The sequence below is a fragment of the Ruditapes philippinarum genome, unplaced genomic scaffold (assembly GCF_026571515.1).
Source record: "Ruditapes philippinarum isolate M1 unplaced genomic scaffold, ASM2657151v2 ctg7921_1_1_1_1, whole genome shotgun sequence".
Taxonomy (NCBI): Eukaryota; Metazoa; Mollusca; class Bivalvia; order Venerida; family Veneridae; genus Ruditapes; species Ruditapes philippinarum.
In genome coordinates this window covers 34,177-48,583 of record NW_026858719.1, presented here as the reverse complement: position 1 = coordinate 48,583, position 14,407 = coordinate 34,177, and the positions used below count along the sequence as shown (strand labels likewise).

At 31.4% G+C, this 14,407-nt stretch overlaps 1 protein-coding gene across 1 annotated transcript; it reads right to left on the bottom strand.

Moving 5' to 3' along the window:
* Positions 1 to 271: 271 nt before the first annotated feature.
* Positions 272 to 13,894, bottom strand: LOC132754035 (uncharacterized; the record flags this gene model as incomplete). The annotated part of the gene is made up of 12 exons (XM_060744621.1): positions 13,505 to 13,894; positions 9,646 to 9,708; positions 9,149 to 9,178; positions 8,380 to 8,502; positions 7,586 to 7,791; positions 6,569 to 6,736; positions 4,553 to 5,208; positions 3,915 to 4,096; positions 3,071 to 3,247; positions 2,521 to 2,676; positions 1,663 to 1,784; positions 272 to 448 (listed from the first exon to the last, which is right to left on the bottom strand). Coding segments are annotated over exons 2-12 (2,058 nt in total), but the record flags the coding sequence as incomplete, so codon positions are not given.
* Positions 13,895 to 14,407: the final 513 nt, after the last annotated feature.

The window sequence follows — 14,407 nt, the reverse complement described above, 5'->3', positions numbered from 1 at the left end:
ATTTCAACTAGGGTAGTTCATAAACATCAACGAAACAAACAGAGATAATGTTTAAATTGTCATTTGCTTGATTATAAAAAGATATAACTCATTACAGTTTTCCAAAAATAAGCCACGCAAAAAAATTGAAAATAAAAAAAACCCAAATTATATACATTTCATTTATTGTCGCAGCGACGTATATTATCGACTCACTCCGAAAGTCATCTGAATTTTTAACAACGGATGCACATATTGCATCATACAAAAGGCAATTGGTATATTTACTTACATCAATCAGGTGAATGTTACTACAAACGGCTGACACAAGTGTAATCATCATGTCACTTTTACCCATGTCATATAATTGTTGTTCGTCAAATGGATAATCAGTCTCTGTGTAACTCCTTACAATTGCTGCACCTGCTTCACTTGGACCAACATTGTTTACAGCAAACGCTGGATCAGCCTTAAATATTTACAACAAGCTGGAAATAATCCGGAGCATATCCATTTTGCGAATCATATAAACTCGCGAAAAGACCGTATCATTCGTCACATTCCATATATTTGATAAGGCGTAAGCATTCGATACATTTCTTTACTTTGGCGACTTATAAGCGTGTGAACAGTCAGCACATTTTTTAAACGTTAATTTGAATTGCCAAATACGCTTTGTCAGAGGTAAAAATCTGATTTGTCACAGCATCGCTAAATCTGAACAAATTCGTTAAAAAATTGAATGAAATACGTGACAAACATAACTGAAATAGGTAAATGAATACCATAAGATATAATCTGTTGTGTGATTTATATTCTTAAACAAGTCTCTGCTAACAGTCAATCAAGTGATATGAACGACGGCATAAAGTTATGGCTATCAGCAGTAAAAAGCTTACTTTTAAAGTGCAGCTTGAGCAAAATATGCAAAGCATGCCTTTTAAAAATGTTGTCGATTCATAATATAATTCTACGAGAAGTAACATATGAATCCTTGGTACAAAATGTGCAAAGTTCTTGTAACTATTAAAATAAAAGTCTTTAGTAAGACCCTGCCGTAAGTCTGTCAAATTCTCGTATGCAACACACAGCTTGCATTGTATTAACATCGCCTGGCTACGATCCATAATACTAATGATTCTGTGTTATTATAACCGATGGAAATAGATACCAACAACCACAATAAGCAGTTGTATAGGAAGCATGCAATAATCTCTTTGACTTTTAAAATACTTCACAAATTTTATTAAAATAGAAATAATTCATTAAATTTTTAGCGGCCATGATTTCCAGATATATCTATGAAATACATATCCTAATTATTCTAAAAACAGACACTTTTATCAAATGCTTAGAAAAAACATAGTAACAGACATTATTTATTTCAACCAACTAAAAGTTTTATAGAATCCGAACAACCATACATTATTTCATTACATGTCAAAAGTTGTTAAAACGAATTTGTATTCTTTTTTGATAAAATGTTTAATTAAACGCGAAAATATTTCTTCTATTTGCAGCAGCCGTATTTATATAGATCGAATACTTATGACACGCTTATTTAAAACAAATTATAGTTTGAACTTTAATCACTATATAGATGAAACAAACATATCCATGAAAATCAACGTTACAAATGTGCAATATTATAAGCAAACATATAACAGGGCTAAACTAACTCACAGTTATCTGAAGAACCTGTTCGTGGTAGTTATTGAAGATATCTGTCACACGTATTACAAGCTCTGTTTGGTAATTATTGTTCGGATCACCAACTTTCAATATAACGAATGACTTCTTGGAGCCTTATGAAATTTTAGAGAAAAAAGACAGAATTGGCAGAATATGTATTTCTAAATATTTGCTGTATTACTCATATACATGAAAGAATCGCCTGTGTCTGAAGCAATTCAACCAACGACACCTCAGTGCTCAGCTTGAAGCCACTAAATATGAAATTAATCGTACAGGCAATCATAAGATATAGTTCATGATAGTATATGATCAGTCTCAATAAAACTGTGTCTTCAACATTTTTCAACGTTTTTCCGTTCGTTAGATTTTGATTTAAACATATCTTATTGCCAAAAAAGAAACATATACATACATATAAAGACGGTTACAATACAACAGTATAACACATTTGGAATATGGTTTGACCCACAAGTTCTGTCAACATTAGCAATGAGTCGTCCCTAATACAGTGAGTTACAAGAACATATTTTACAAGAATGAGTTTCGTTAGGTAATAACTTTTTTATTGTGAGATCAGTTGTAACCAATTACGAATCCCCTAGGCAAAGAACCAGCAAACCCTTGATAATAAATACGATGACATTTCTATTGACCTAAGCGGTCGGACTGAGACGTTCCGTGGGTTGATATGGACATTCCGAAATGCTGCATTAAATAATTATTAGAAATGCTAAAAAATATTGTAATCTCCTGAATATTATCTATATACTTTTATTGCTAATAGTAAAACTGTTTTCAAAGTCACAACATTTTTTACATAATAACAGAAAATAAGTTTGATTTTACGTGTTTGTAGAATGGGCTCGTTTTCTACTTTAGCTCCAATGGTAATCTGTCTCACAGTGAAAAATAAAATTGGACTATCCTCTGTTACTTTTGTTATTGCATCAGTTTTTATCCACGACTCACAGGCAAAAGTCAGCCATTCACGAGCAGACGTAACTGAAAAAATTAAATACACACTTTTATGAGAAATTATGTTGACTTTCACCATGTTCACAGAAAAAAAATGAAAAAAAATCGTAAAATCTTATTTTTCATTTACAACAAGATTAAGTAACAAAAAAGATTTGATAGTAATTTGATATGTTCAATATAAACACATTAATTACAATTCGCCGGGCAGCTTGGGAATATTTGACATATTTTCTCAATATCCTGTTCGATACAAAAACCAAATGAGAGTAAAAATGACCAAGAGCAAGTGAAAAATCTTATCTTAAAATAAATAGTAGATACAGAAAATGAAAAAAATTGACGGACCTATCTGAGTTGTTTCAAGATGGCATATTTTAAAGAAGAGTGTTAACATTGCCGTAAAATGATTGTCACCAACCAATTGTTTTGCCGGCATCAAGTTGGCATGTTCCACCAGAAGGAACAAAGTTCACTGTCTTTACCAATTGTGCTGTGGATGGAGAATGTTTCAGACTGTAAACAATCACTGTGATTTGGTATGTATTCCCCTGGACAAGCGAGCCATTCTGAATGCTTAACGAAGATGTTTGAAGACCTAAAAAATCAATTGAGTTGACCAAGTTAGATCCATACTATATTCTTACCAAGCTAAATAATCTTTTGTATGAGAATAATTATGTTAACTTTATTGATAGACTGCGTAGCTGTCAGTTTACTTAGTTTTAAAACGTGCTCATTTTTACTAAGAATAATTTAGCCTTTTATGCATTTGAATTTAACAACATACTTTTATATAACAGAAGCATTTCAGAATATTTACCATTCTGATGGCACAATGACCGATTTAAGTAAGTTATGATAAGGTCACACATTGAAAACAATTTCATCACGATCACATAATTCTTTTATTTCTTTTATTGTCCTGTTATTTTATTCTTTAATCTTTTTATTTTTAAATATTGATTTTATCCCAAAACATGACATTTTAACGTCCAAGTCTATTCATTTATTACCTCTGGTTCCTGAGGAAGGTATTATCAACTGAAATTGTGAACAGTGGGTTGACTACCTCTGCATTGTTATAGTTTGTTTACTTTCTCATTCGGATTTTAAATTTGAATTTACCATTATCTCATTTTATAAATATTTATTTATTTTTGTTTATTAGCTGTTTTGTTTGTTTTATTTTGTATTTTTAATAAGTTTTGCTTTTTTGTTTTTTTATTATTATTTTGTCTTTATATTCACAAAAAAGCTAATACCTGTTTCAGTTACAATAGGCAGCAAAGGAGTTGAAAATGTAGCCAATGTGGTGTTCCATACTAAGACGGACCAGGCGTATGTAAAATTCGTTGTATCTATCCCAGCTGGAATACTCAGATCTAGCTCAAGTCTATCGTAGTAAAATAGCCTGTCTCGTCCAACATGACAATTATATATACAACTGAAAACAAATAAAATACTGGCTTAGTTGATCATTATTTCTATTAGAAAATAAGTATGATTACTATTTTCCTTAAACTTAATTTGTTCAATGATTGCTATATCAAAGATTTTCAAATTAAACAAATAATAAGAAATTAACTATAAACGAAGCAGCAAGGACTATAAATTGGGCAACAAGACTACATTTGTATACTCGGTACTTTGCAGTCACCACTTCAATCATACAGAGTCGTCATTTTAACAATTGAGCATCTAATCAGACAGACTATCAGACTGCCAAAACTTCACAGATGTTCTATCTGGTTGTTTTGTTTCTTAAATTCAGGATTTACATTGGCCAGTGTACTGTATGCGGCTGTTTCTTACCAATTTGAGATCAGGGTTGATCTTACAGATTTTTTTTTAACTTTTGACCCAAAATTTAAAAAAAACAGTAGTTGTACAGTATACATACTCTATTGAAATTGGCAAAATATTGCTCATCAGCTTCACAATTTGCATCGCTGACGCCATTCTACCTCCGCGTGATAGAGAAAACACTGCCATACAGTACGAAAGTGAAGGAAACAAGGAAGTTTCAACCTTCAGTACATACTCTGTTCCATTTTGTATTTCATAGATTTTATGAGGTGCTACAGTTTGTGAAGGCAATGCTATCATAGGAAAACCTGTTAAGATTGTGTTCAAAGAATCTGGTGGTAATGAAGAGAAAACAACAAACGACCAGGCAGCCTGCAAAGGTTCAAGCACTTTTGATTCATTCAAAGGATCGTATGATTTGTTCCCATATATATGGAGCTCATTTCCAAATGGAATCTCTAGATACTCGCCGCCTGAAATATACGCAACAAGCTCAGGATCAACCACTTTCATTACGAACAAATCTTCTGTCCACTCATGATTGCTTACTGAAGGGAATTTAACCTCTAATGCCACGATATAAAGTCCGTTTTCCAGCGTTCCCCTTGGCAATTTTAAAACAGACGAATCGGGTTGTGTAAAATTTACAAACGGAACAAAGAGCTCCTGAGTTTCATTAACATAAGTAATCCTCCAGTTTATGACTGGTGAAGTACAGACATCACTGGTGATTTCCATGTAACTGTCGATCTGAAGATAGACAAAATATATTGAAGTAAATGAAGTATTGAAAAATCAAGACAATACCATATAACAGACTGGATGTTTTATTTTTATAAATTTGTTTTACAATTTAACAATATTTTATATACTGAAAATGAAGTAACACCTTCGTGTTATTTAGACTGGAGCATTGTGCTACACAAGGTAAAACAGTTTAAAAATAATTTTATAGTGGCCACTATGATTTATGTGTCACCTTGAATTAAAACAGTTTTGCATGACTATTCAATAGCTCATGTATCTAATAGGCAAATATTATTCGTTATTTGCCGGTAACGTTCAATTAAAAAGAGCGGAACATTCATCTTACAGTTAAGACATTATGTTTTGCTAATCATAATTATTGTTTTTCATAATTGATAACTGCCAAATCGGCATTACGGTAGTAAATTTGTCATATTAGTTTGCCTTGAAACCAAACAGATAATAAGCATAGTGTCGCTTCATTTGAGTATAAGAAAGTTCTGTAGAAAAGGTCACCTCGCAAATTTTAAATCTTTGATAAAAAATAGGATGCTCATTTTGAGCAATACTCCGAAAAGAAGAATTTGAAAAAATAAAACAAACAAAGAAGTCTTACACAACTGAAATATAATATTGGGTGCATTCTAGGGCAACCATTTAACACTTATCAGCCGCTGCCGCATTAAAATTATGAAATATTACTAATCAACTCTTAGCATTTACACTGTGTAATGTTCTAATTGAAATTATAATTAAATCGATTTTTAATTCAATCTCGTTTCTCTTTCCAGAGTCCATGAAAACCCATTCAAGTTTATACTGTACCTCATATAGCCTCGTTCAAATTAATATGAGTCCACAATACAAAAACTACCTATATCAAATGCATATTGTACATTCCCACTAGACACGTTCAAAAAGATCATACTGAATTCGTTTTGTTCTTGAAGTAACAAAGTTTTAACAAAATGACAATAAATAATGGTAAAAAAAAGAGATCATTTAACATTGTAAAAAACAATACTATCTGTATTGGACTCGTACACAGCTGCTGCAAAACTTATATCAGACTCGGCTAGCGTCTCGTCCAATAAAGCTAAATATTATAATCAACAGTGTATGACAACCTTTACAACTTCCGTGTAAATAGGGAATCATTAAAGAGCAATGTTAATAGTTACTATAAATACAAATTATATTCTCAGTCTGAAAAAAAGTTTAATCAGCTTTGCCTTGTTTTATTTTATTTATTCATTTATGCTATTTGAATTATCTATTTTTTTATAATTTCTGTGTCTGATTTTAAGTCTGTAGTGTACTTAATTAAAACTGTCAGTCATTACTTCTACTATAACTACCAGACCTGAATCGAATCTGTTGATAGGTAAAACAATGGTTTGTCAAACACTCTGTTGCTGTTGTCAAAGAAATCAGCATCTCTGAAACATTGGGAATATCGCACAGGACAGATCGTCTCAACTTTTTTATTGTGATCGTCCTTGCATTTCATCGACACGCTGTATATTCCAAACTAACATGAAAGAAAAAATAAAATGAATTTACAAACATGGCTACAGAATTGCATGTAAAGATGCGCGTAAGCATTGATTTAATTTGTCTGGTCTTTGACTTAAAGTACATGTATACAGCGATCATGTCAATATTTCATAAAAACAGTGAATATACAGATTTGTTCAAGGATCATTATAAAACATTTCATCCAGCTGAATATGTGGAAATGGTATTCAAATGTTTTAACCACATAAGTTCTTCACCAGGGAACTACTGACTTTCCGATTTGTATTATCAAATCGGCGTATTCCCCCATTCTAAAACTTTTATTTATTTTAAGTTTATTCTCAAGCTGACCTGACTTTGATCATAAAATGTACGGAAAGTGCAGAAATATAAGCTCTGGAATATGTTGTACTTTTATAACATACTAATTTCTTTACGCTTTTATATACTAGCTCACTATAGGAACGCCGTATTGCATTGTAATTGATAATACAAGTAAAGATACACTTATTTTTTCAGAAATTCACCCAAATTACAGTAGTTAGAATGAATAATTATCAATTGATAATAATGGTTTTAACCATTTTTTTACCTTCTGAGTTTGTCTATCGAAGTTGCCCTACTTCAAATTTGAAAAAAGAGTTTCAATATCAAGAAACAAAACATTGAGTTACCAATAGTATAAAGCCTGGTTCGACTGCTTGTATTTGCAGTCCGACCTAGCTGTATAACTTGCAAAAAGCTGGTCTAGGGTAAACTCGGGGGCAAATGAGCAACCCCAGTCTGATGACAAGCATTAACAAGTGAAACAAACAAAAAAGTTCACAACGTGCGATGTTGATAGAACACGACGTTCTCTCACCTCGGTGTATTGATGGTCAATTGTTTTAGGGTTCTTATTTATTTGAACTTCTTCTTCGTCAGGTTCCTCATCTCCCCAGGAAATTGTACATTTATGATCGTCATTTTTAGTTACATTTCCAGGTAGAGATATACTAAGAGACAGTTCACCAGGTTTGTCGGGGTCTGCTACAGACAAAACCATAGCATAGTCGTAACATATGTACCCTGCAAAATACATTGTTTTTTTTTTTCAAGAAATCATTAAACATTAAAGGGACCTCATAGCATTGCACGTTCAAACCAATTGTTGACGGATGAGTTGAAGGTCATTGAGAGCTTATGTTATTATATGAAACCTCATAAACATTAAACAGACCGAATTCTTGGGTTGAGGACCGTATATATTTGAAGCTGATTTTGGGGTCACTGTTTTGCTAAAAAGCCCTATGTATTGTCTACTATTTCTAAATAAACAAACTAAATACACAATTAAAGCTCAGCTCAACACTTTGCTTTAATAACTATTATGTAGGCTTTAAACATTTTACGAAGTCAAATAAACAGATACCGCTCAATCGATCAGTATTCATTTTTGTTGGACCGTTGATGGCATCCTGACAAAAAGGATCACTGACATTTATATAATGAAAGACAATACAGATTGATTTAATGGTATGCTACAAGAATATTTCACCAATAGTAGAGTCGTGAAAGCGTCGAAATGTGTCAAACCTGACTGAATACTTTTACCGTCGGTTTGGAATCAGAAGGCACCGTGCTAGCATATTGTAAACTTATTAAAATAAAACTTACTATCAATTATGATTGACGTTTCGGGGACGTCCAAGAGCGTCTGTCCAGGTATATACAGAATTTCTAACACTCCGCCATTCTGCGTCTGTGTAATCGAATGCTTTATATCAAAAGTTCCGTCTCCTTTAAAAAATTACAAGCACTGATGTAAAACGCAACAAACACTTATTGAATAGAAGATATTAATATATATTAAAAAGAAAATGTTGTTGTTGTTCGTTTTTACCTTCTATTGCCTTTTCCGTAACATTTTTGTATCGTAATCCCTTTTTAATTTACATCATGATTATTTTATCTGTGTTTATATCATGATCTCTCAAATTTTAAATCTTGATCTTTATCTGTTTGAATATCATGATCTTTATCTATGTTTATATCATCTTTAATATCATGAAATCGTAATTTCTAACTGTTTTCTATTATGACCTCTGTTTGTTATCATAATCACTCTAACTGTTTTTTTTATCATGATTCTCTTTCTTTTTATATATAAGTTCTATACTTCATATCATAATTTCTATCAGCTTAATCATGATTTCTATCATAATCTCTATCTATTCAATATTTTAGTATCTAATAGCATAGCACTGTGGACATGTATGACGCTATATTTTGAAAATTGTCCTCTCGTGTGTATGATATTCAGTTTATTAAGTATATATTTGTTAAATGTGTTTGTAATTATTTCTTAATAAACTGTGAGACTTCGAAACTATTTCAAATAAATCATAGTGAACTATATACTCGTATATAAAAAGACACAACTTACCATTTAGAACTTCAAAGGGGTATCCGATTGCTTAGCGTAAAACATAAATAACAAAGAAGCAATTAGAGTAGGTAAATGAGAAATATAGAACTATATAGAAATATACAATACAATTGTTGAGAAAACAATATTATTTCCTTCACAGTATATGAATATATTATCAAGTGACATAATAATGTTAAATATTTAAGTTATTTTGAATGATAAAGTTGAAAACAAACTTAATTCATATTAATTTCTTAAGATATAGCTAGATGAAAACACTGTAATTTCATAGTTAGGTTTTTGAAGAATATCCACCAGTTAAATGTCATGTTTAAAATTCGCCAGACATTGTAGGTACTTTTAAATGAAAGGAAAGTTAAATTTATAACGGACAATCCATGATGCGTATGCAACTTTTGTAATTACGCAGTATCTTAGAATTTCTGTATTTTATACTACGACACAATTAAGAAAGAACAGCATAAACTGCTTGTTTTCATATAATTACATACATTTGTTTACAACAGTGACTAAAACCCCAATAAGAAATGTTGATTCCGTCACAGACCGCATTTCTGAAAAGAAAAAAATCGGGGAAAAAAATGCAAATGCAAACGTCGTTATGTAATGTGAAAGCAATTAAACATTACAATAGAAATATCCATGACACCATTAATTACATTGCTTAGTTGATGAACGAAAGTCATTTACTAGGTTATGTTTATCTTATGTCATTTACTCGGTTATGTTTATCTTATGTCATTTACTCGGTTATGTTTATCTTATGTCATTTACTCGGTTATGTTTATCTTATGTCATTTACTCGGTTATGTTTATCTTATATCATTTACTCGGTTATGTTTATCTTATGTCATTTACTCGGTTATGTTTATCTTATGTCATTTACTCGGTAATGTTTATCTTATGTCATTTACTCGGTTATGTTTATGTTATGTCTTAATTACTCGGTTATGTTTATCTTATGTCATTTACTCGGTAATGTTTATCTTATGTCATTTACTCGGTTATGTTTATCTTATGTCATTTACTCGGTAATGTTTATCTTATGTCATTTACTCGGTTATGTTTATGTTATGTCTTAATTACTCGGTTATGTTTATCTTATGTCATTTACTCGGTTATGTTTATGTTATGTCTTAATTACTCGGTTATGTTTATCTTATGTCTTAACGGAGACACACCTTGTCCTCTTTTAAAAATAAAAAAGGGTTACCAAAAGCCACAATGCAAACGTCGTTTGTCAATGTTACCATTTAACAAATAGAAATATCATTGACAATTAATTAATCAGCTATTGAATGAACAAACATTTAGCTTTTTACTTAATTACATTATTTCCATAAACCAAATCAAAGGCGACAAGTAAATGGTGCATAAAAAATGTGATTTAAAATACTAGTAATTATATTCATTTAATGTTTAGAGAACTGCAGGAAATTTGTTGCGTGTATATGACATTACTAGCATCATTTATATTTCATGTACGATCCATGTAATCCGATACGGATGAACACAATGCATTTCAGTTTGAATGGGTTTTTTTTATTCCACATTATCATAGAATTCATTTCAGCGTAATTTTTATCATGTATCCCATGAAAACCGATATTGAATATTAAATTGCTGCAACCATTAAAATCCTTTTCAAAACGATTTTGTTATGTTTACTGTGTTGTACAAAGGGAATATAATCATGCAGAATTAATAGGAACAAAAGATCTTTTGAACTTATAAGTTGGCTATACAACCTCTCTGTCTAAATTATTCTGCTTGCGTAATCTGACTGAATTTGTTCAACTTGCTTAAAATATATCATGTTTGAAGATTGATTGCACCTGTCAAATCAATTTGCCAGTATCAGTTCAATCTGCATGATTTTCTTGCACTTTTATGGCAGAAAATTATGACATAATTTTTCTGACCCAGTAATACTAAGCAAACGTGCTTTAGTGCGAACTTCTACATGTTTTATCGTATCACCGTATGAATGATGTTTGAATAATAAAACGTTGCGAATTGGCAGTTGCATTTTTTTAAAGATTGATAAAGCAAGGTTTATCTCACATTCAGATATTGCGGAAATAACGCGAACTTCAATTTTGTTATTTGAGAGGCATGGCCATTACTCCAAGTTCTAAAAAACAAGCAACAATTTTTATTTTTGTTTTAAGTTATTATCTTACTCGAGAAGCTGGGACATGCAACCTCATATATTAATATAAATTATACAATTATTGACTAGTGTGCCATTGAATATGATGTGATATTCACCGGCAGATGACATATTGACCGAGACAATAGCCGAGGTCAATATGACTTTCTGCCGGTGAATATCACATCATATTTAATGGCACACTAGTCAATAATCGTTTTATTATATGAATAAGATGTAAGAATTTTAAAAAAAATCACAGATAGAACAAGTTTATACATGTACATCTTTCGCCTGTTTCGTTGAAGCGCGGGAAAAAGGCGCACGTGTCAGGCGTGCAACAAATACGCGAACGCCGGGCATACAAACATTATACTCATCCTTGCGGTGTTACCTTTAACTATAATAGTAGGTAATAATATTTAAATCGAGAAATATGTCATAATGAACAAAACGCAACACGCGTAATTAACAGTTTATGATATATGGTGATTAATATGAGTCTCAATCTATTTTTAGACTGGGAAAATCCAATTCTGCTAGTGAATATGATACTTCACCCAATGAATATGATTGTCGAATACTGTTTGGACCAATAGGATTGCAACTATATTTAGATCATATAATAAAAGATTGTATCTTAAATACGCATTTGATATTAATTTCTCAACTTTAAAAAATAAAATATATTCATTTGCTGTTTAATTTTTTTTGCTTCATCAAAATGCAAGTTAACCGGTTTATAAAAATGTTATGTATAATGGTATATACTCTTTCGGAAGAAGCTACTTGAAGTTTAGAGCTGACCACAGGCAAAACTTTATGTTGTGCAACTCGACGGTAATTAACACTACCATACGAAAGTATATATTCACATGGATGATATCATAATATATCTATTATGTAGTACCTGTAGGATGCAAATGCCAGAGTTATGCAAACCAACTGATCGACCAATTGCTAACGAGCGTGAACAAAGTATTTTAAACATTTTCACCAAAAACTGCAAGGCATTACAATTTCTTATGGACCATACACTGCTTTTCAGGGAATGGCTCGAAGGTGTCACATGGAAGATTCCATAATAACCGCCGTATGAACACATATGTGGCTTTCCCTAAATTCAAAATTTCACCATTTTCGTGTTTAAATTATAAGCCGGTGCTAGGGGTCGTTGACGGTTACTTGCACTTTCCAGTATTGTCAATCAAACCAAGCCTAAACTAATCGTTTTGTTCGTTCTTTAGGGAAAACGTTTTTCTCTATTTCATGTAACATTTAGACTTGAAATAAATAATACGTTATTTCTTTTGATATGTCAAAGAAGTCATCCGATGCACTAAATAATAAAGGTATTAACACATATTTTACGATAAATATATGAATATTTAGCAATTTAGAAAGTTTATAATTGGAAAACTAAATATATTCAATGATACAATATTGAATGGTTTTTAGACATAATTACATAAGTTGTGCAGGTTAAAGGGCGGATCTTTAGTCAGTATATTTTGGTTTAAATAATAATTACTCATTGGATCTAAAATGAACAAAATATGAGCCGTGTCACGAAAAAATCAACATAATGGGTTTGCGATCAGCATGGATCCAGACCAGTCTGCGCGTCGGCGCAGTCTGATCAGGATCCATGATGTTCGCTATCAGTTTTGCTACTTGTAATAGGGTTGGCAAGTGAACAGCATTGATCTGGATCCATGCTGGTCGCAAACGCACTATGTTGGTTTTGTCGTAACACGACACATATCAAGAAACAACAACGTTTATGAGAAAAAAGACTTTCGTTAATTCACAGACGAGACTCCTTATGTGTGTGTTTGCTTTTTACTTCAGTTTTGTGGATTAAAAATCATTATGTTTATAACTTCTAATGTGCGCAATATGTATTTATTTACGTTTGTATTTATTTACAAATATATTTGAAAATTACATCTGATATATGTAAAACTAAGATAAATATTCAACAGAAAAAACAATTTTATTTAATATTCTGTCCAAATTGTCATATTTATTATTAATATTATTGATATTGTCACTTTTCACATAAAGATCCTTTTTCTCACAACTCTAATTCTTAATCATATTTTAAAATAAAATTATTAAAATGAGCCAGCGATTTTATTTCAAATATGGCTTATACTTATTTTAAAATCAAACACTTTCAAAAGTATGATAAATACCTTTTAAAGTTGTAAATGCTTTGGCTTTTAAAATCCTCCACTGCCTTTCTCCCTGTCGTGAGTAATATACGCCTATTAATATTGTTTTTCAAAAGTCAGTGACAAAGTTTCGATAACAATTCAATTGTTAAAGTAAAACGGCCGTTTTACGAACGTGTACGCATGCGCATGAATATTTGCATTTTTCAAAATGATTGGCATTTATGATTCCATGTCTATGAATTTATCAAACCTAACAGCCTGGAAAGAGATTATTTCTGCGGTACGCCAAAGGTATGCAATGCCTAGAAATATTGCTCTACCATCCGATAGCTTTTACCCTTATAAAGTATTTAAAAGTTTTTATTGCTTTATTGCATTGACTAAAATATGCGCTATACATAGTTTTAATATCTGTGATATTTGAGCTTTTCAGTATAATAAGAAATTGATAGCGCTTTGTAATTGGAGAAGCCATTTGATGACATTTACCTTGAAAATAAACGATCACAATTATACAGTAGCTTTTGAAAACCGCATTATAATTATGGAACCACATGCCGAGATTCTGTTTGATAGTTACATTTTTTCGGCCACATGAATAAAAAAAACACACTAAAAGTAGTCGGATTTTTAACAGACGTCATTTTCTTTACATGCCATGGACAAACGATTACTTACAGACTGAAAATGACTTTTCTTCATCGCTTTACAATGCAATTGAAGTAGACGGTCGTTTATCGAATAATAGACTATTGATTTGTACATACATGTATGTGATTGCACGTATATCTGATTATTTAATGTGATTACCTGATACCTTATATAAATGTAATTTGGTATTTTTACTGTTTTCTGAAATTTTAAAAACGTCCACGTTCAAGAACTGTTGACCGGTCAATGGTTTTGACTGTTTCCCTCGCT